Source organism: Sceloporus occidentalis, unplaced genomic scaffold, assembly GCF_023333645.1.
Source record: "Sceloporus occidentalis isolate IW3139 unplaced genomic scaffold, rSceOcc1.0.p SCAF_3, whole genome shotgun sequence".
NCBI lineage: Eukaryota > Metazoa > Chordata > Lepidosauria > Squamata > Phrynosomatidae > Sceloporus > Sceloporus occidentalis.
Window position 1 is genome coordinate 103,211,918 of NW_028316983.1, and position 23,926 is coordinate 103,235,843.

The 23,926-nt window shown below is 40.0% G+C and overlaps 1 protein-coding gene across 1 annotated transcript in view; it reads right to left on the bottom strand.

Moving 5' to 3' along the window:
• Positions 1-608: 608 nt before the first annotated feature.
• The window catches only part of LOC149316500 (TLC domain-containing protein 4-B-like), a 45,661-nt gene continuing 22,343 nt past the window's right edge, over positions 609-23,926 (bottom strand). The window contains exons 4-7 of the mRNA XM_089515669.1: positions 23,251-23,309; positions 16,119-16,213; positions 10,737-10,810; positions 609-5,435 (exon numbers count right to left, since the gene is read on the bottom strand). Of these exons, the coding sequence (XP_089371795.1) occupies positions 5,120-5,435; positions 10,737-10,810; positions 16,119-16,213; positions 23,251-23,309 (544 nt within the window). The 3' untranslated portion in view covers positions 609-5,119. The remainder of the gene's footprint in view (positions 5,436-10,736; positions 10,811-16,118; positions 16,214-23,250; positions 23,310-23,926) is intronic.

The following is a 23,926-nucleotide window of genomic DNA, read 5'->3' on the forward strand; positions in this document are numbered from 1 at the left end:
GGTAGTTCCTTGACATGAATGTCTAGTGTAAGGGGTGGTGCTCATCTCCACTACTAAGCCGAAGAGCTACCGTTGTCCATGGACTGCTCTGGTGGGCATGTGGCCAGCATGACTGCACCAAATGCTGTTACCTTCTCACCAAAGTGTTACCTATTTATCTACTTGTATTTGCATGCTTTCAAACTGCTAGTTTGGCAGAAGCTGGGACTAGTGACAGGAGCTCACTCCATCATGCAGCACTCAGGCCTCAAACTGCCAACCTTCCGATCTTGCAATCAACAGAGTCAGTGTCTTAACCACTTGAGCCACCACATCCTAGATATGCAGTACATGTAAGATATTCTCAGCTTTTGTATTTTTTTATTTCATTACTGTCTATATCATGGTCACCAAATGATCCCACTGCAACCCTAGGCTTTGCCTTATAATATTACAGTGCACCCTTGGCGTACGCGGGGGATCCGTTCTGGACCCCTCTCCATGTAACCCAAATACCGTGCATGCTCAAGCCCCATTCAAGTGAATGGGGCTTGTGCATGCAGCGGCACAGCAGCGCACACACGCCACGGGCGCGCGCCCCATTAATCTTAATGGGACGCATTGCCCCACACGCCCCATGTGCTCCCGCACGGCTTTCAGCATATGCTGAAAGCTGCATATGAAGCGGGCACACTGTACTGGATTATTAAGACCATTGTATCATTATCTACTTATACACCAGAGGCCTGACATCTGCCTTGCAACTTTAATTATTGTTTTAAGGCAAGGGATGTTTCTAAACAGTTCCTTCCACTATCAATATAGTATGATAAAGGTACATTTTGTTGTTCTGTTCTGCCATTCTAAACTACTCAAGCAAGTCAACTTATTTAAGCAGTGCATCCAATTCTATTATGTGTCAAAGGATTTTCAAGACAGTTAGCAACTGAGGTTCAAATAATTTAACTTTACTCCCCTTCCCTGCAATACGGAAAATACAGCCATCATGTATCCACTCATCTTTGAAAACAGTTTCTAGGTGGCATGGTAGGCTTTTAAGGGCCAAACTATACATTAACATTAAACATAAAACATGTGGCTATGTTTCATTTTTTAAAAATGACTAAATAGGGGGAGATGATTATTGGGACTACTGTATGTACAGAAGGGATATTAAATCCTAGGATTGTGGCTATTTTTTTCCCTGGGAACATAATTTTGGGGAATTACTCCTATTTATTTTATTTTTTGTATTATACTTTTTAACTTGCAGTTATTTCTCCAAATATTTGAGGTAATGACATCAGAATGAGTCAACAGAAAAGTTCACAATCATGGAGATCAAATCATGTCAACAGCTACATATAGACTTATTATCACACTGCAGTCATCCATGACCTATATTATTAACAGTTAATTTCCTGAACTTCACATTACAAAATTCATTTGATTCAAAATACATGTTTCAAAGAGGAAGACAGCATTACAGAAGAAACTACTTATGCAGTACAAATGCTTCCAAAAAGTGGTCTTCATTGTTTTAGGAACTCAACTCCTTCATGAGTTACCAATTGTATAAAAAGACCTTACATTTAAATAAAGAAACGCTTTTATTTACAAATTAAATAAACAAATAAATAAAACCAAGCAGGCTACAGACGTGTGTATCTTACACTTTCTGGTTAATACGATATAATAATACATTCTACAACCTTCCAAAATAAAGTTATTTTAAACTCTTAAAATATGCAAAAAAAGACAAACTACATATATAAAGTGCAATCCTATGCATACCTACTCAGATGTAAACCTCATTGAGTTCAACAATTCTTATGCACAGGTGCATAACAACCTTAATGGAGTAGAAAATATGCATGAGCACACTGTGGACATTTACTATTACCTGTCGATTTAATACCCATGATTGCAATAGCTTCAATAATAAGATCATCCCTTTTGTCTCAGGCAAATGAAAGGATGAGAGAAGGAAGGGAGACACAAATTGCTTAGATGAATCTCAATATTAGAGAGAATCTAAATCTCTTGTGAATGAAATCCATGTAGCCCATATTATTTTGAAAGCTCGAAGAGGTCAGAGAACAAAAACTATGAGAGGACTTTCTAAGGAACTTCTTCAGAAGCCAGTCCCCTCCACTATAGAGGGGGGACTTGTGGCTGCTGAAGAAACTTGGTTTATAACCAGAATGTACATAAAAATAGCTTGATTTGTAAGGTATTATTGCAAAAGACACTGCTAACATATTCTGAAGGGTACTTCCCCTCCCACCCAGAAAAAAACAACAACACTTAGTTAAAAGTGACCCACCAAACAAGTTTGGATAGTGATTAGGTTACCTAGATGCCAACTGCTAAGGTATAGATCCTTCATGTTTTAGTGTAGCTTGCTACTTCCCTATGAAATACACAAGTACTTTAGCTTGTAACCTGGCCATTCTTTCTTAAAAAGTAACTAAAGGTACCCAAATTTTAGCTTCCTCTGTGGAAAAGGGAAAAAAATTACATTTAACTTTTTAATAAGTAACTCCCCAAATTCTGATGTTGCTCCTTAAAGTGATCTCAGGGCAAACACATATTGAATCAGTGCTGCAAGAGATGCAAGAACAGTTTTCAGAGGGATGTCTATTATTTTGCATTGGTAACAGCAGCTTTAACATTAGATCACTATGCTAGGATCATAAAAAAATGTTCAGTTCTATCTCTATGATGAAATAAGAAGTTAATGGATAACAAATGTATCAGAAGTTGAAACAAGGCACTTTGCAATCAAAAGGGACAAATCAAATTAAAGAGGACTAAACAGCACCTAAGCCTAGACTATAAAATTATTGTTTGTTAGGCAATTTCCCCATTTCCAGCTTTTAAAAAATGCAGTTTAGTTGTAATTTGTATTTCTAGGCTTTTCTATACACACAAAGTCCCAAAAAGAAAGAAAAATGACTTATCACTAAACAAACAAACCTCAAAACAAAACTATGGTTTGGTTCACACATGTACATATATCACTTGATCTCTCATCATTTAAAGACTCATAGCTAAGTGTATGAAGGACCATCACTGGCAAACACTTTATCTAAAGTGATAAGAAACCCATTATCTGTGATGTTTAAAATATGATGATCCTCCATACATTCTAGACAATACATAATATGCTACAGTCATCAAGTGATGCACATGCATCTATGAACATAGTCAATGCTACTGTAATAATATACAAGACACAAGAATACTAATGTATGGGAAACTGAATTGTCATGACAATATATGTAGTTTTAATGAACTGATAGCAGCCACTCTAGTCTGTTGAATTTGATATTATTCAGCAAGCTATAATGATATACAAATACTGTGAGAAAGGGGGAAATGTTCAGTTCACAGTAACTTCTTTAAACCCCTATTATCTAGAAGCCATAGACATGTGTCCTAGAAAAAGAAACGCTAAATGGGAACAGTAAGGAAAATTACAGAACAGAAGCATGACATTATTTCTAGGATGAACAAAGAAAACCAGCCTGTTCTCTACAATGTTACTGCCTATTTTCACAGAAATGTGAAAATTAACATATTAGCAGCAAGTTATGAAACAGGGTATTTAAAACATTAAGACAAATGGCACATTAGGTAAATATCTGATTCAAGACAAGATTCAAGAATAGAATATACTATAAAATAAGCTGGAGACCATAAATGTAGAGAACATGTATAAAATTAGTGTAAACAAATAGGACTTCAGTAGTCTGTTTTCCTTATAAATATTCTTTTCACTTAGGATTGTATTCAATGGTGTTGCTATTAGCACAAACCTCTGTCCCTTCCTAAAACCTCATTTTCATCCTTCTTCAAGTGTTAGAGCCAATGCTTTGGATCTGCCAGGTACAAGATGTTAGGGCATCAGGCCAAGTTATTGTTTGTACTACTTGTGTTAACAGAACAATGCAGCCTCTTGTACTTTTCCTATTAGCATAAGATTGGATACAAAACGTCCATCAAAAAAAAAGGAAAAAATGATTTTATAGGTATCTGTCAAGAGCTGAATGCCTTTAATGTTTTTCTCTAATGATCAAAACCATCATCAGTGTATCAGTTTTGCAAAGTCGCTCTAGTCTGAAATTAATAAAATAAAATGCATCTATTGCACTTATGATTTTATTAAGGATTTTTCAATTTGATGTGGCAATCTGTTATTTCCCCCCAACTTGCTTTATACGAGGGAGAGAGAGGAGAATGGCAATGGAAATAAACATTTCTTAAATTTAGTGGCCTTTGTGACAACCCACATATTCCAAACAGATGAATGTCCTCTCTCCTTCAGCAATTTACACTCCACAAAACACATAAGGTCCCAATAACCACGACAGGGAAAAAACACTGATACAAGAAACTGCTAATTTCTATACTGTTTGTTTACTATGCCAACATATGGTAGAATTCAGATACTAGGGGGCACAGGGAGCTGAAAACAACTCCAGTTATCCTTTATGTATAGCAAGAGTCAGTAGAAGTAACTGGTTTTAAAAAAAGAAAAGAAATCCCAAAGGCTACATATTAATGTAAAATGTACATGTTTATGTAAATCCTAATAGGCCATGTGCATGCACATAAGGCAGCAGAAAATGCAGTAAAAGATTATAGATTAAAAGCAAAATACTTGCAAAAATGTAAAAAAGGTGACAAAAGATGACGCCTCAGTTATGAATACCAAACATTAATAAAGCGGAGGAACATGCCAGGAAAGTTGCTGTATTAGCAGAACGTAAACCAAAGATCCTGACATTCACAGGCTTTAAAAACACGCCAGTCTAAGAAACCTGAGTGAAAATCCCTAGGAACAGTTTGTGAGAAGAGTTTGTTCCTTCACAGGTTCATTTGTCTATTAAGTGCTTAGAATACACTGTTGAGATCAGTGTATGCAGCATGTTATTCTTTCCCATTCCACATAATGCAAGTCTTCAAATGAAGTGGCCCTAGATGCCCAGGCAGTGGGGTCAAGGGGAAGGCTAAATTCAAAAGAGGTAATACCTTATGTCCTTAAGAGGAGGTTTTCATGGCAAAAATGCCCATTGTTCTCTCAATGAATCCAAAGGTGCTGTGATATATAAATAGATACAGATAATGAAGCCTTCTAGTCAGATCTGCCATTCTTTAGAGCTTTGGCGTCTCTTTGTCCAATAAGACGCAGAACTTTGCAACAGCCCTTGGTAATTTTGACCATCCACATTAAGTTCATGGCATCCAAGACAATGCAGGAGGAAAACCAGGCGCATTGAGCTGCTAATCCCAATTTGTGGAAAGCTTCTGTTCCCAACTCAGCAAAAACATTGGCATAATAAATTGGCATGACTATAATTCTCGCCAGGAAGAACGCGATTGTCATTAGCAGTCCATTGATGATGTTGGCTTTCGAATCCTTGGCGTAGCCCAGAACTTCAAGGAACCACCTACCAAACAGGAAAGATTAACAGGAATCAAATCAATTAAAAAAAAAGTTTCATCTATAAATCATATATATATATATATATATATATATATATATATATATATATATGGGGGTGGGGGTGGGGAATCACCTGCTCCACAGCAATCTTATTTCCGAATCCCTGCAGTTTCCTATAGATTATTTTGAAGCACATTCAGACAGCTAAAAAGCTTCAAAGATTATTTCTATTAACACATTCAGACCTGCACATTTGAATCATTTTCTTTATAATGAATTGTAATTAGATCTACAGCGAGTGAGCAGTCTTATTTCCCCCGACAGTAGTACATTTTGTAAATTTATTCTCAACAACTGCGTCAAATAAGTGCGGCTTTTTTATTACTGCAATGTGATCTCAATCTTAATAGGTCCAAACTAAGGGAACCTGAGTAATGAGGAGTTGTCTTTGAATGAAATCTCTAGAAGAGAGATGAGGAAAGTGTGGCTTTCCATTAGTTCTAGCCACTGTAGCCAATGGTGATATATGATGGGAGTTGCAGTCTGTGATCATCTGGAAGGGCCACAACTTTCCCATCCTAAGCAAATCAAGAGTACAAACAGTAGCGTGCAAGAGCAGGTAGGGCTTAGAAAAAGAGAATGACCCATCCTAATAAATCCTATACAATATGGTAGCTCCTTCATGAGTCCATCCCATGCAGTTATGTTGAAAAGGAGAAACAATGAAAGAGTGTAGCATAACATTGGGAATGTCATGTTGGAGTTAAAAACTGAAATGAGATGAAGTGATGGAAAGGAATATATTCCTACTTTACCAAACTGTAGTGGAATAATTGGGTGGGGGGATAAGACAAACTCCCATAATATAAAAACCTGCAATACAGAATTTGTTTTCCCAGCTTGCGTGTGGGAAGACGACAGAAGTCCAGTTTTTCACACCAACATGACATTCTCCATGGTACGCTATACTCTCACAGCTTCTCCTAACTAGAGTTGCATGGGATGGGACCACAGGATGAGCTGCAGCAACCATGCTACTCCACAGTGTACTCTACATTGGCCCTGAGGTAAAGCAGGGTAGTAGCAAAATTTTCAGAAGGACTACGGGGTCTCTGGATTAAATATGCATATCTCATTTACATACAGGCAAGGCTCCCTAGGAAAGAGCAAGTAACGCACAGTAAAAATCTCTTGCTCTTCATATAAGCATGCCATCTGTTTAAACATTCATCCTAAGCACCAAAATTCCTATGAAATGATCCTCCTGTTAAAATTACCCAACATTCACGAAGGAAGGAAGGAAGCTTACATTGGGGTTAGGCTTACATGTCATGCTTTTTATAATTTCTGTTGACAATTTGAGAAGGATACTTGGGTTGTTTACAGAGGTCACTGAGTTAAGAAGTTAAAAATACAACTGAACAGGATAGATTGAGCGTTTTCCTTTTGTTAATGATACAAACAGGCACATAAATGTAAGCTAGTGTTATCAACAATTTACATTAGTGGTAATCTGGTTCTTCTCAAATTTAATGAATTTATACATTCAACTGATGGGACATCAAATCCTTCAGTCTAATAACGTGACCATATTCTGCATGCATTTGTCAAATAAAGGAGCAAGCCACTTATTTTTGTAACATTTTGATTCAAAAAAGAAACCTGTCCTTTTCCTTCTTATGGCAATCTAAAATACCTTGATCTGAAAAGTAATTTGCATTCAATAGAACCTGCATAAGATCAGAGCTGAACCTCTCTTTCAAGATCTTTCTGCACATGAGGATGTGGATTTGCTGACTATTCATGTATGTCGGTGTAGCCCTGGGGGTTCTTTTATCATGATAAAATTATAAAATGCGGCTCCTATTTCAAAGAAGCCATTGTCCACAGGATATAGGCTTTATCTACTGAGCTGTTTCATTAATTTATGTCTACTGCTACTGTACGACCTTCTTCTGACATTAAATTCATAGCATGAGGGCTTTTCCTTGTAATTTCTTCCCACACTGTGTCAGAGAACACCACTACCGCCTCATGAGAAGATCCAGCTGCATGGCTGCTTTCCTCTAGTATTGTTCCAACTTCAGGAAGATGTGATAGTGCAAAACTAATCCAGAATAGTTTAGGCATTATGATGTTACCTTTGTAATACTATCACATGAAAATGCCATACAGGTTGAGGCTCCCTTTATATGAAATGCTGGGGACCAGAAGAGTTTTTGATTTTGGATGGGGGGGGGGGGGGTTGGAATACCTGTATTTGCATATATGTACATAATGAGGTATCTTGGAAACAGGACCCAAATCTAAACACAAAATTCATTTACATTTCATATATACCTTATACACATAGCCTGAATGTAATTTTATGCAATATTTTAAAAAAAATAATTGTGTACATAAAACAAATTTGTGTACACAGAATCATCCAAAAGAAAAGTATCAGCCTTCCATGAAAAAAGTTTTGGTTTTTAGAACATTTCAGATAAGGGCGACTTTACTTGAATTACATTTGTAACATGGGAATCACTGCCACATGGAATCCATTTCAATGCTTTCCAAGGGTCAGTTGCAGTGGCAATGGTTTCCATGTGGCAATGTAACAAATAATAGGCCACAATGTCAGCAGAAACAGTTAAATTGTCTGTGTTATTATCATTCACTTGTACCAAAGCAAGGAAACACAAATAGTACAAACTGAATGTAGCAGGGGACAAAGCTCTTTTGTCCTTCACTCAAAGACAATAAAAAATTTGTTTTATCTTTCAGTGCCTACACCACAGAAGATGACTACATCAGGAATGCTAAAAGAATTAGCTTCTTAAAGCTTAAAAAGAAATATAAAAGCTGCTGCATCTAAAAATATCTACAGTTAAAAGAGACTGAAGTCATAAATTATTCACAGTAATTAAAAGAAAGATGATGAGTTAGCACCTTCATATTCTAAGTAGCAGGAGCAAAGCTTAACATAAAAAATCTAACTGTCCATTTAAGTTCTAAAATATCATCTATTACTATTTATAGTTACTATGTATAGTAAATTAATTAAGAGTCAAGCTACAGAGTATGGTCATAAGCATACTCTTTCTTTTATGGAACACACAGAAACTAAAATCTGGCTAAATTCTGGTAACCTAACATTTTAAGAAAGTTTTTAGGCTTTACTGATATGAAGAAAAGCAGCCATGCCCAAACTTTATTTGGCCGTTATTTGGACATATTTTACTTGAAAGCTTTGATGCATTTCAGAGGTTATTGTAGCGATAGAGTGTTTAGAACAAAACACCCCTTGGGAAGGAATCAGAGATTAGGATATATGCAAAAAAATTAGGATAGAAATATGCAATTCTTGAAAATAAATGGCAAAGATGCAGAATGTCATCAAGTGAAAGACAGATTTTAAGTATCACACGACAAGGAAATTTCAACTTTGTATTTAAGTAAAAAGCCTTGTCTGTATTTTCAACATTTCTGATGTGGACTTAGGGAGGAAGAATATTTGTCTTTATCTTATTATTTTACTTTGTCTTTATCTTATACTATACTTTCTGTCTTTCCCAATCTTTTCTCAAATTACAGAAAGCCCAACTTTCTCCCAGGAGAATGGAAATGTACAGTATATCACACAATATCCCCAAATGTTGAAGTCTGATCTCTGAAGAAGTGTAGGATTTTGCCACAGACAGTGTGACAGGTAAGTGAAGACACCACAGCACAGATTTCACTGGAAGTTTACGGGAAGAGCAGATCCCCTGAGATCAGTTAGAACTAAGTTAGTCATGACTAACCTAAGTCTTATTAACATAATGAGCTAAATATAACTCAATCTGACTCATCATCTTAAATCCTACATTGGGAGAAAGGTGGGATCTAATAAATAAATATGCTGAGGGAACCACTTCATGACCATTAAAATAACAACGCTGATTGTTAAGTGTTAAAACGCTTTCCCAGATTTTTAAAATGAGTGTCACACTGCAGTGTTGAAATGTGCTATGATTTTACTTATTTTTCAAGATCAGCCTTATTATATAATGCTATAAATATTATATAATGCTATAACAGGTATGCTTATGTTGTGCTTCTTTATTGATATAGCACCATAATTGCTATAACAACATGATGATAATTTTAAAAAATATTTTTAAACCTTTTCTGGCCACTAACATTTAATCAATATGGTTAGCGGCAGAGCCCCCATATTTATTATTATTATTATTATTATTATTATTATTATTATTATTATATTTTAAAAAATGTCCCACAGCATTATGATGTTCTTCTACCGTGACACTCTTTGTTTAAAAACAATATCGAGAACCCTGTTTCAGAATAACTTAAATAATCAGTCTTTAAAAAGTATAGTGTCATAACATTGTCACAAAGGTTGTTGTGAATGCATGCTGAACTTCCTTTCTTCACCCACAACAGCTATGCTGCTCTGACAGAAACGTAGACAACATAGTAAGATGGACATACACAAAAATGCGCTCTACATGGGGCTACCCTTGTGCCTAGTCTGGAAACTCCAATTAGTACAAAACATGGCAGCCAGGTTAGTCAACGGAAAATCTAGGAGTGACCAGATAACACCAATCCTAAAGTCACTCCACTGGCTGCCTATTAGTTTTCAGGTGCAGTACACTACAAGGCTTGGGACCAACCTATTTAAGGCCTTCTATACAATCCATTCTGCACACTCTGATCCTCTGGGAGGAATTTATTGCAGCCTTTAAAGACCAGATTAACTGCAATCTCCCAGAGGGCCTTCTCTGCAATTGCTCCCATACTATGGAACGGTCTACTGGATGAGATCTGTTAAATTACCAACTTAGACAGCTTCAAAAAAATATCTTCCGGCAGACCTTTCCTGGATGAATTCCCTGGCCACAGAATGATTACTCGCTCACACCATGTATTTACTACCACCCCTGCCTATGTCATGTTTATTATTTATTATAAATTGATTTTAAAACTCTTTTAATTGTAATATATTTAATTTTTTTAAGAGGGGGATATTGTAATTTTATGTATTATATTGTATGTGGACGTTTTAGTGTGAGTCACTCTGACTGTCTTGCTACAGAAGAGTGGGATATAAATAAAAGTTTTATTTATTATTTATTTTAAAAAGTACGTTTCCAGTAGAGTGGAACATCATTTGAAATTCGACTTGCCATTTACAACAACAACTGAAGCACTGATTGGGTATGCAAGGAGCTATCTTGCTAGAACCAATCAAAGTCACTTGCAAAGCAAAAGGAAACTTAGGAGCCACTAATGAATATAAGAAAATGTCACTTACCGCTGATTCACAAAAGGGGTAGAAAATTCTGCAAGCAGACGAAAATTGGCAAAATATGCCAACAATCCCCTACTCTAGATAATAAAATAAGCATGGACAAGGATCAGAAAGTTTGATTTTAAATCTCAAGAAAGCAATCAAAATATGAAACAGTTGCCAACATGCCTTAATATGATACAGGATGAAATATTATATTATTTAAAATATGCAATTGAGTATTTTTATCAAATAAAAAATTAAGTGTACAAAAGCATACAGAATATTATTCTGAAACATTTATCAACCCTTTCCCCAAATCTCTCCCATCATCCTACGTTTGTGCATTGAAAAGTAAGTTATACAGTACATCCTTTAAATATATCCAAGATCTCCAAATGCAGTCCCTGCTTTCATACTGATTCAAGTGTTTTTACAGGACTCAACTGCAGCAGTCTGACACCACTTTAGCTGCAATGGATGTACCTATAGAATCCTAGAATTTGTAGTTTGGTGAGATGCTAGAGCTCTCTGGCAAAGAAGCCATTTTGGGTCTCAGGGAAATGGAACTTAAAGTGGTGTCAGAGTGCTATAACTGGGTAGTGTGAAAGATTACTGGATTTAGGGGGATGGTTTACATTATTCATCCCATTAGTACATGTTAATGGGCAAAATGAGAATGACATAAACTGAACATCACTTTAAAAACTTTAATCAGCTGGGAGGCTTTATTAGCCCAGAATATAAAAGCTAGATTGTAACCTACAGTGAGAACACAATGACAACTTTACAGAAACACCACTGGATTCCAGTTGTGTCCAGGAACACATGCACATGTGTTTTTATACCTCTCTCTCTCATATTCGGAGCCATATGACAGGTTTTTGTGATAACCTCCTAATCTCATGATAAACAAATTTTATATCCATTTACAATATAAATTTGAAAAAGTGGTCCTGGGAAATTATTGCTTGACCCAATGGCATTTATGCTACAGGTCATGCAACACTGACTGCGCTACCTGTCCCTTGTTTCAGAATACTCTCTCCCAGGAAATTTTGGCTGTAGTTTAATCGCACATCTTTTCAGTATTTTCATTTTCTCAAGATCTAAAAATCTTGATTGGTTCTATTCCACTACTTTGAGTTTGTTTGTGTTCTTCATGTATGGCTGTTTTATTGTCTATATGTCTAGTACATACAATCCCCATATCCATAGGGGATGCATCTCAGGAATTACCATGGAAGCACAAAGCTGCAAATAGTATCAAACCCTACTGAAATGAATGACTTCCAAGAGAAGCATGCCACAGAAGCACACCGAAAGATCTAGAAATGCCTGGAGACAAAATATTTCTAGGAATCTCTAGATCCCTCGGTATAGCTCTATGGTCAACCTCTGGCAGGAGCATACTACAGTTTTGCACTGCAGGACCTAGAAAATATCTAGAGAGAACATATTTTTCAGACATGGGTAAGTGAACCTATGAGTACCAGTCCTGCAGATATGGGGGTTGTATTGTATTGTGTTTATTCATTATCCACCCTATACCATTAAAACAAACAAAGCACAGGCAAGGCAGTACTAGTAATTGTATGTGGTTCTAAAGTTCCTGGAAGGTGATATATGGTTAGAGATTCTATTTCCAGCTACTGACAACATAATTGCAATATTCAATGGAACTATTCTTGGAAAACAAACCCCTTTATTCTGTTGCTTAAGAACCAAAAATATCCATTTAATAAAATATTTCAGAGCCGTTGTGAGACTGATCAGTTCATTTATCACATCTCGTTCAAAAGTGAAATGCAAGAACTCCACATGAGTTCAGTGTCTAGAAATTGCTATATTTATACTGACTCCTTTGAATGAAGGAAATGTGGTCTGAAAGAAGTTCATAAGACTATGGGTCTCCAAAATGTTGGATCCCCCCCCCCCCCCCCGCAACAACACAAGCAAAGAGAACAGGCATTTGCTTATCAGTAATGAAAGCTGCATAGATGGAATATTTTTTGCCTGTCCAGTACTATCTGAAAACAAGACATGAATTGACTTTCATCCAAGAGCCATAAAAGTTCACTATAATGGGGACATAATGTCAAGAAGTGATGATATGCACTGTTTCAGCTGGAGAAAAACTACATATATAAACAAAATGTAACAGGGACATAATGTCAAGAAGTGATGATGGAGACAAACTACTTTTTATAGAAACAAAATCCCTCTTCAGGCATTCACAACACATTTAACAAGAACACATGAGGGATGAATATTAGTCCCTCTCCTTTCCTCTGTCTCTCTCTTCATGTGGATAGAAACATTGTGAAAAAGTGAACCTCTGGTATTTTTGAAGTCTTTCCATATGATTGGGAACCCTGAAAAATCAAGATAGAGTGGGCCCTTAGGACTAGAGCGTGGCTTTGGCGTGGCTTCTGGACTCTTAGGATGCATGTATCATTTAAACAGCATACCTCCAAAGTGACCCAAAGCAGCTTTATTTTGGCCTGTCTGTATGGGGTAATTGTTAGGAAAATCTGGCATGTAGTCAGGATGATGAGGTGCACCAGCTTCAAAGTGGGGACAGATGGAATTGAGATTCCTGAGACTGGTTAGGATCAACGAACATTCATTTCAATACGGTTTGCTATTATCCATGGCTTTGCGTTTCCACCCTCCACCCCCAAATGATGACTGTGTATCTAAGAATGAGATTATGAGTTCCTAACTTATCCCTTCTGCTTAAGTGAGAATTTTGAGCCTGTTTGAATATGACAATCTTTTTCTTTCGTTCTTAAGTACGCCTATACTCTTTGAACTGATATACGTTGGAGAGTCTGTTTGCTTCTTAACTCTAAACCATTTACAAGTGATGTGCATTATGATGATACACAATTGGGGTTAAAATATAGTTCAGCTACATGAGTTCTGATGGTATAGTTTTGCAGAATAGTACTAATGGGGTTTAATGTGTGTTCTACTGTGGTAAGTATCGGTAACAGCTGTAACAACTCTATTTGTGCAATATTCTTAGTTACCGTATATGCATGAGGAATCAAGGGAGAACAGAAATCTAAAAATAGGTTACACCGTCAGCATGAACACAATAAATCTATTAAAACATATAGCTGTGGCACCGATTATTAGTTATATTTCTGCTTAATGAAAATGTCTCAGTATATTATTTGAACTATATTGCAGGCATGTTGATGTGTTCCCATATTAATATTCCCATAAGAAAACTATTGTCATGAGAGATATTACAATGAAAACATTAAAATGTATCCTTGAGAGAATAAGCCTTTGAATAGTTTACTGTATGTATATGCTACTCTGTGTGTGCCTATGCCTACCTATGGTACATACATTTTCATTTAAAATATTTTAAAGAGAAAAGATCTGTCAACATTTTCACACAAGACTTATACAAATCATTTCACTGTAATGGAATTTCATCTAAGTACAATAGAAGAAGAACAAAGATACCTTCCCCGCTGCTGTTTCCTTAAACATAGTGGTGGAGAGAACTTTTCAAGAAAACCAACCATTTGTCATAAGGGGTATCAATTGCCGACAGATTGGCTCCACAGTATGCAAACATCTTTGTCTCCTCTACCTACCATTTCTTGATAACATCTTTATAATTTGTCCACATGAAAAGCAGTCACTTGACAGGTTTCACCAGGATTTCAACAACTTCCTACTAACAACCTAAGCCTGAAACAATCCACAAAACAAATTTACTTTCTTGACACCACTGTGCAACTGCACATTGGACTTCTTAGCACCACATTCTATCAAACCCCCACTGATTGCTACACATACATTATTTACATGCCTCCAGTTTCCATCCAGAACACAATACCACATCTATTGTTTGCAACCAAGCCGTCTGATACAATCACACCTGCTCAGACCCACAGGACAGAGATTCAAAACTCTTGGATTTACAACTGGAATTTGTCTTAAACTCCAATACTGGAGTACTGGAAGTACTGGAAACAAAACCAGGTAAGACTAATACCAAGAAAACCATCTACTACAGGACAGACCCAAAACACAAAATGAAAGAACACCCCTAGCTGTCACCCAGCAGGCCATTCAAATGCATAATCAATGAGGTAGAACTGATTCTGGATAATAACACAGCCTGCTCACACCCCTTTATTGGCCTACAGACAGCCTCCAAATCATAAACAACTACTCACTTATAAACAGGATATATAACTTGGACAGACATTCAGGGACAAGACCCTGCAATGAACTCAGATGCCAACTCTGTCCCCACATCTATTATTACAGGAGCCAATAACATCATTCATAACATCAAAGGTACATTTACTTGCTCTTACTCCAATGCGATATATGCCATCCTTTGCCAGCAATGCTCCTGTGTACACTCCACACTGGACAAACCTGACAGTCTCTACACAAGAGGATTAATGGACACAAATCTGACATTAAAAATGGCAGTACCCCAAAATCAACTGCAGAACTTTAATGTTCCTGGACACACAGTAAGCGATTTACAAGTTGTGGCCCTTGAAGAAAGAAATTAGAAAGGAAGACTAGAAAGAGAAACTGCTGAATTGAATTATGTTGGCAAAGTCTAATCTATTAGCAGAATTAATATATTAATATATGTAACTGATATATTATGAGTTATATTAATATAACAGTCCTCACTAATGTACATATAACAAAATGAATCTCCTCAGAATGAGTTTGAACCCAGAGAAACTTTCTGTAAGCAGATTTATTGTTTTCACACGTCAACACTAACTGGGCACTAAAAACACATGAAAGACCCATATCGCCTTGCCCTGCCCTTTGAAAATTTCTGGCAAGGAACATGATTTGCATCTTTCTGGATCCTATTACATTTTGTCCCATTTTTACAACTGTATAAATATACCTTGCACCTGAGACCTTAATACCACTCAGCACTGCATCTGAAGAAATGGGATTGTATCCACGAAAGTTCATGCTAAAATAAAAATCATTTAGTCTTAAAAATGCTGCCACACTTAATTTTTTTCTTCCCATCCCTTCCTAGTCTTTAACAGCTTTCTGTTTATACTGTTGATTTAAATCTTTTTGAAAAATCAGAGACAGCTTACAGAGAAACAGATGAGTTATCAAATGAAATTAAAATACAAAGCAAGTAGACTTGCAGCAAAACTGTCATTTTGCCAGTTTACTCTCAGAAAGAGAAACAAAATAGAAAAAAGAAGACATCATCTCTTTTCCTTTGTTAAATAGACTGCAAAAAAGCCATCACTTCTCCTATTCCTTCTTAAGCACCATATATAGGTATGGTGGCATATTCAGCAATAATAATATTCAACATCAATCATTAAGCCTAGTTATTTACCTGCTATTCTATTACAAAATTAACAAGAAACTTACCAATACAAAATAGTAAGCATACAGAGCTACGAAATGGTGAATTATAAAATATATGTCTCCAATTGCCTTCCAGTTGAATATAAGAAGCAACAAATCTAAAAAAGAAAAAAAAGAGAGAAAAGTTCAGTGAATTTCTGCAATCATATTTTACCTCAAAGCTTTTAACAGTCTGGGTGAGGGTGGTGGTGTGCAAAGGTAAATAGAAATTAAATCAGGCAAAGAGTTAAAAGTGACAAAACAACACTTCTCTTTATCTATCATTAAAGCTGTTATTGCTGCAGATGTTAACTGCCCTCAAATTGGCCCTGACTCATGGCAACGCTGTGGACAAGACATCTCCAAGACCGTGTGACCCCAATGCTCTGCTTAAACTACACGCATCAATAACATTTGAGGTGAACATGATATGTTCTTCATTCAAAGAATAAAACTGAAAGCTTCTATGCACAGAGCAACTGGATCTAGGTATAAACTCAAACATGTACATTACATTAATAAAATAAACTTTTATATTTTATAAAGTATACAATATGATAATGATAATATGATAAAAAAGATTTTATAATGATAAAATAACAAATAGTTTACTTTCTAGTTCTTTTAGAGTTCTTTTAATGCAATCAATTCAGCAAACCAAAGTCAAAAACATTTCATTGTGATATGCCCTCCACAGAGAGGACACATCAAACTATTGACAAGAAAGGTAGCAAAAGACTGGTAAGGGGAACTTTAAAAATACCCTCCCTTTTCATGCCATCACAAATAAGACTTCCCAAGTGCCCTCACAAAAACAGTATGTCATTGGGAATGAGAGGCACAGGGCTTGGATTGTGGCACTATTACCATAAAACAGTATGTAGAGAGATTTTGTAGCACCTTTGAGACTAACTAAAGAAAAAATTGGCAGCATGACCGTCTGTAGACTTAAGTCATATAGAATGCATCTGAGGAAGTAGACTTAAGACTACGAAAGCTCACGCTGCTGAATTCTTTCTTTAGTTAGTCTCAAAGGCGCTACAAAATCTCTCTACATACTAACACAGCTGTATCTTTGAAAAATCTCTCAGTTACTGTGCTGGTATGTATTTGCTTGGTTGAAGTTTACCCGTGCTGTGCCACTATGCTGGCTTGGCACTGTGCTTATTTTGTGTAGGGCAGGGGTAGGCAACCTGCGGCCCGGGGGCCAGATGTGGCCCGGCAAGGCCTTGAGAGTGGCCCCAGCCTGGTCCTGCCGCTGACTGCCGCCAGAGCCTTTGGCCTCTTGCGTGAGGGCGTGGGGCCTTTGGCCTATCAGGAGGAGGCGGGCAAGGGGGGGCAAGCGGCGGGCAAGGGGGGCAATTGTCTATAGAAGCCTCCGAAACATGCATTTATATTAACTTTTTTTAAATCAGCAATTTTTTTGCGTGTCCTCCATTTTTAAAAGTGTCCTCCATTTGAAAATTTTGTCCTACATTTGTCCCAGTTTATTTATTTAATTTTTTAAAAAAAAAAAATATTTAATTATTTATTTTTTGGCTTCGGACCCCCAGTTGTCTGAGGGACAGCAACCCAGCCGCCGGCTCAAAAAGGTTGCCTACCCCTGTGTTAGGGTGTTATAATTGTGAAGGTAAAATTTACCTTCACAATGGTAAGAGGTTCAAATAATAATAAAATAATAAATGCTTTATTTATATACCGCCTTTCTTCCAATCAGGGCGGTGTACAACATAATAATAACAAATACAATGTACAAAAGCAATAAAAACACATTAAAATATACATTAAAATCACATACTATCAGCTCATCATTGGCCATCGGCGGGGGGGGGGGATAACTGGGACATATCGGGGAATGCTCGCTTAAACAGGAAGGTTTTTAGGTCCTTCCTGAACTGGGCTAGGGAGGTAGCCGAGCGAAGCTCTATGGGCAGCGTGTTCCAGAGGGATGGGGCCGAGATGGTAAACGTCCTCTTTGCTGTAGAGGCTAATCTAGCCCCAGGTACCCTCAGTAGCTGCTGCCCAGATGTTCTGAGTGTGCGGGGCGGATTGTATGGGGAGAGGCGGTCCTCAAGGTATCCTGGGCCCAAGCCATGTAGGGCTTTATAGGTTATAACCAACACCTTGTATTGCGCCCGGAAGCGAATAGGCAGCCAGTGCAGATCTTTAAGTACAGGTGTAATATGACTGGCCCTGGATGTACCAGTGACCAGTCTGGCTGCCATGTTCTGTACCATTTGTAGCTTCCGGGTGTGGTACAAGGGTTGCCCCATGTAGAGCGCATTGCAGAAATCCAATCGAGAGGTTACCAGAGCATGTACTACTGTTTCAAGGTCCCTCTGGCCCAGGTATGGGCACAGCTGGCGGATAAGCCGAAGCTGATAACAGGTGCTCCTGACCGTCGCGTCCACCTGAGATGTAAGGTGAAGCGACGAGTCAAAGAGCACCCCCAAGCTGCGTACAGAGTCCTTCACAGGAAGCGTGATCCCGTTCAGGACAGGTGGAACCACCGCCATTCCTGGACCAGGGGAACCTATCACGAGCACCTCCGTTTTCTCTGGATTCAGACTGAGTCGGTTTTCCCTCATCCAGCCCATTACTGACTCCAGACAGGCCACGAGAGGAGAGACGCCATCCCCAGTCACTGCATCAGTCGGAGACATAGAGAAGACTATTTGGGTGTCATCAGCGTACTGATAACCCCGCGCCCCATATCTCCGGATGATCTCTCCCAGCGGTTTCATGTAAATGTTAAATAGCATGGGAGACAGAATGGCTCCTTGAGGGACCCCAGATGTAAGGGCCCTCTTATCGGAGCACACGTCTCCCAGCTGCACCATCTGGAACCTCCCAGAGAGGTAGGACCGGAACCGCTGGAGCGCAGTGCCCCCGATTCCCACCTCTGCCAGGCGCTCCAGAAGGATACCATGGTCTATGGTATCGAAAGCCGCTGAGATGTCCAAGAGCACCAACAGGGACACGCTTCCCCTGTCGATGCCCAGACGGAGATCATCGACCAAGGCGACCATGGCCGTCTCAACCCCGTAGCCCGCCCGAAAGCCAGTTTGAAATGGGTCTAGATAATCCGTTTCACCAAGATCGATTGAAGCTGGATTGCAACCGCCTTCTCGATCACCTTCCCCAAAAATGGCAGTAGCGATACTGGCCGGTAATTATTATGCATCAGGGGGTCGAGGGAGGGCTTTTTTAACAGCGGTTTTACAGTGGCCAATTTCAAGCTGGATGGAAATTGCCCGTCCCTCAAAGATGTATTTATAATCCGGTGTAACAACGAGGTTACCACCGGTCCCCCCTGAGCCGCTAGCCATGAGGGACAGGGATCGAGGGAGCAGGTTGTTTTCCGAACACTTCCAAGGATCTTGTCCACATCATCGGTACTAACCAACTCAAACTGATCCAGTTTAATAGAATCCACGGAGACTCTGGACGCCTCTATCCTAGGTTCTGCCCTAATGCCGGCATTAAGACCCTCGCTTATCCGAGAGGTTTTATCCGCGAAGAAGTTGTTAAATTGGTCGCAGCAGGCCTTTGAAGGTTCAAGGATCTGGTTCAGGGTAGGAGGGAGCTGAGTTAGCTCGCTGACCACTCTGAACAACTCTGCTGGACGCGACTCCGCGGACGCGACACGAGCACCATAGAATGAGTTCTTAGCTGCTCGTATCGCCTCTCCATAGTCCTCCAAAAGGCGGTCTAGGAGAGCCTTGTCGGCTAAGCGCAGGTGTTTCCGCCAGCGGTGCTCTAGCCGTCGCAGGACCCGCTTCCTCGCCCGGAGATCTTCCGTATACCAGGGCTTACGTTTGGAAGCGGGCCTGAGAGGACGCTTGGGAGCGATACTGTGTATAGCCCTAGAGAGACCGGTATTCCAGATACCAGTCAGGGCATCAACAGAGTCGCCGTCATTTCCAACCATGAGCCCCTCTAAGGCTTCTTGGAACCTCTCAGGTTCCATCAGCCTTTGAGGGTGGACCATCCTAATAGGTCCACCACCCCCGGGGGGGATCTGGGTAAAAGCCTTGATTTTTGCCTCTACAAGGAAGTGATCCGTCCATGGCAGGGGGGAAATATTAGTTATTTCCGCCCACGGATTTTCTGCATCCGTACAAAAAACCAAATCCAGTGTATTACCCGCAAAATGCGTTGGACCCGTAATCAGCTGGGAGAGGCCCATGGCTGCCATGGTGTCCATGAATTCCCGAGCCGCACCAGATGGAACATAGTTGGCCGCGAAGGGGATGTTGAAGTCGCCCAGGACTAACAGTCTGGGCGTCTCACCAATCAGCTCCGCAACCAGCTGTGTCAGCTCGTTAAGGGAGTCCGTTAGCGCACGGGGTGGCCGATACACCAACAGAATCCCTAGACTGTCCCTAGCCTTCAGGGTCAGGTAAATACACTCGATAAGAGAAGTTTGTCGGATGTGGTTCCTGGTGAGAGACAAGGTGTTCTTATGTACCAAGGCAACACCCCCCCCGCCCACCTAACCTGGGCTGGTCCTTCACCGAAAACCCGGCAGGGAGGGCCTGCGCCCACACAGCATCTCCCTCAGGCCCAAGCCAAGTTTCGGTAATGCAAGCCAGGTCGCAATTACTATCTTCCACTAGATCGTGGATAATGTGGATCTTGGAAAACCGACTCAGTCTGAATCCAGAGAAAACGGAGGTACTTGTGATAGGTTCCCCTGGTCCAGGAATGGCGGTGGTTCCACCTGTCCTGAACGGGATCACGCTTCCTGTGAAGGACTCCGTGCGCAGTCTGGGGGTGCTTCTTGACTCGTCGCTCCACCTTACAGCTCAGGTGGACGCGACGGTCAGGAGCACCTGTTATCAGCTTCGGCTTATTCGCCAGCTGCGCCCATACCTGGCCCAGAGAGACCTTGAAACGGTAGTACATGCTCTGGTAACCTCTCGATTGGATTTCTGCAACGCGCTCTACATGGGGCAACCCTTGTACCAAACCCGGAAGCTACAGATGGTACAGAATATGGCAGCCAGACTGGTCACTGGTACCTCCAGGACCAGACATATTACACCTGTACTTAAAGATCTACATTGGCTGCCCATCCGCTTCCGGGCACAATACAAGGTGTTGGTGATAACCTATAAAGCCGTACATGGCTTGGGCCCAGGATACCTGGAGGACCGCCTCTCCCCATACAATCCGCCCTGCACCCTCAGAACATCTGGGCAGCAACTTTTGAGAGTCCCAGGGGCTAGACTGGCCTCCACAACAAGGAGGTCATATACTATCGTCACCCCGACCCTCTGGAATACGCTGCCCTTAGAGCTCCGCTCAGCCACCTCCCTGGCCCAGTTCAGGAGGGAGCTAAAAACCTTCCTGTTCAGGTTGGCGTTCCCTGAAATAAATCCCAGCTAGTCTCCCCCTACCCTTCGACAGCGATGGCAGCTGGCTGTTGGGGTTTTAAAGTTGATGATTTATTTTAATATTGTTATTGATATATGTATTAGTATTTTATTGTATTAGCTGTTGTACACCGCCCTGATCGTTGGAAGGGCGGTATATAAATAAAACTTTATTATTATTATTATTATTATTATTATTATTATTATTATTATTGATCGACTTGGCATTGCACAGGAGCAGCGACAGGGTTTGTGGCATGGTTGGAGTGACCCTCAGGTCCTTTTGGTTAGGAAGGGGACCAGAAGGGGAGATAGATATAACGCATCGATCTCGCCTTCCTCTGTAACGCAAGTCCACCTTCCTACCGCCATACCTCCCCCTGCCCCACACCACCTCAATAGGAGCTCCGCTCACACAGATGTTACCCTCTTCCTCCCCAGCCGAAGCACTCCCCACGTCCATGCCCTCTCCCTTCCCCTTGCAGACCACAGGAAGAGCAGAGGTGTGACACAACAGTCATCCTCTGTTCTAAAGCTGACTTGGGCACAGCCCTCTCGCCCCTTGTGCCGCTATAAAAATGCGCAACTGCGCAGTTGCGGAGCTGCGGAGTCCTAGCAAAGCAGTCCGTGGGCGGCCTCCCCGGGCCGGTGCGCAGCTGCGCACCTCTGACAACCCGAGGAGAGCCACCCGGCAGCAAAAGCAGCTCCTGGAGCGGTCTGGTGGCAAAAGGAGGCGTGGCGGAGGAGGAGACCGGACAAGCCGGCTTTAAGCGTGCCGCTGCCCCGACACGCCCCTCTCCCCGCCTTCCCCCCAGATGTTCCAAATTTGGCTCCCAGAGCCGCCGCTGGGATGCTGGAGTGGCAAGGAGTCCTAGCAAAGCAGTCCGTGGGCGGCCTCCCCGGGCCAGTGCGCAGCTGCGCACCTCCGACAACCCAAGGAGAGCCACCCGGCAGCAAAAGCAGCTCCTGGCACAGTCCGGTGGCAAAAGGAGGCTTTTATCAAGATTAACATCAGCAAACCAATAACGTCAGTTAAAGCTGAATGATGTTTTGTCATTTGCTTTTCTTCATCAGCCTAAATAGCATCTCACCAGAATGGCCAACAATATTTCTGAAGCTATTTTTACTTTTTTATTTGTTCAGACATAAAAGAAGAGATGCACATTCACAAATTCACAAACATTGATATACACCTATAAAACAATGTGAGGAGAGGTTCAGTTCTCCGAAGAATTGATACTCAATAGACATCAAGATGCTTGTTATCTAATTTGGTCAGTTTCACTTCTCCAGTGAACCAAGAACAGTGGATGCATTTAGAAAAACCAAGCACACCTTCTTGAACTAAAGACCTTTATTTTCCTTCTCCTTCATTACAAGCCTTGTTCTCAAATAACAGATGCTAGATCAAGGTTACTGCCATGGAAGCAGAAGGGAAGTTAGTAATAACTGTTGCTTCAGTCTGAGAATACTTCAGCTGGCAACTGAGTGTTGGAAACTAAATCTAATTGCAAAGTCCCCCTCCATAAAAAAACCCAACAAAAAGCTTATATACTTATAGTGTAATAATGTCAATAATCAAATAATCCTTTTCTCCTTAAGCACCATCCCTCTTTACTCATTATGCAAAATGCAAGTGAAATAGCAGTGACGTTTCTCCTTTCCAGAGCCTAAATTTCCCAAAGGCTAATACGTTTTGTAATTACATGTTGTGTAACATGTTAGTTTGTACACATGCGAGCTGCAACCAATTTTACACATACAGTTCTATGCATTACCTGAAATGAGGTAGCCTGTAGTAATAGAAAGGTTTAGTTGCACTATAGAAGCATCACCCCTATAAAAAAGATAAAAGAAAGGTGTAACATTTACTTAACACCATACATAGATACCAGACATACCAGAATATTTTCTTATCTTCTGTCCCTCACTGTGATCCCATTACCCTCAAATCTATGACAGTGCTGTTGTACCTGGGACCTGAATATAGCACTCCATCATTGTATCTGAGGGTGTGACTGAAATCCACAAAAGCTTATGCTGTAAGAAATGAATTAGTCTTAAAAGAGCTGCAACACAAGATTGCCCTCTCTGTCATACTATCATTTCCCTTATTATTTCAGACTTTGCTGCCATTTGCCCATATTTATTTATTAAAAATGTATTTTTTGCTGCTGTTGTGTGCCTTCAAGTTGTTTCTGACCTATGATGACCCTAAGGAGAATCTATTACGGGGTTTTCTTGGCATGTTTTTTTGGAGGTCTGCCATTGCCAGTCTGAGGCTGAAAGTGTACCTTTCCTTAATGATCCCATAGCCCTCAAATGGTGGTTTAGACCCGATTTCTTGCTTCTTTGGAGCAGCAGACTACAAGGCTTCAGCTGCATCCAATAGAATACAAAGCTGTAAAAAAGACTGACCAGAGCCTCCATAATGATAATGATAAATATATAAAA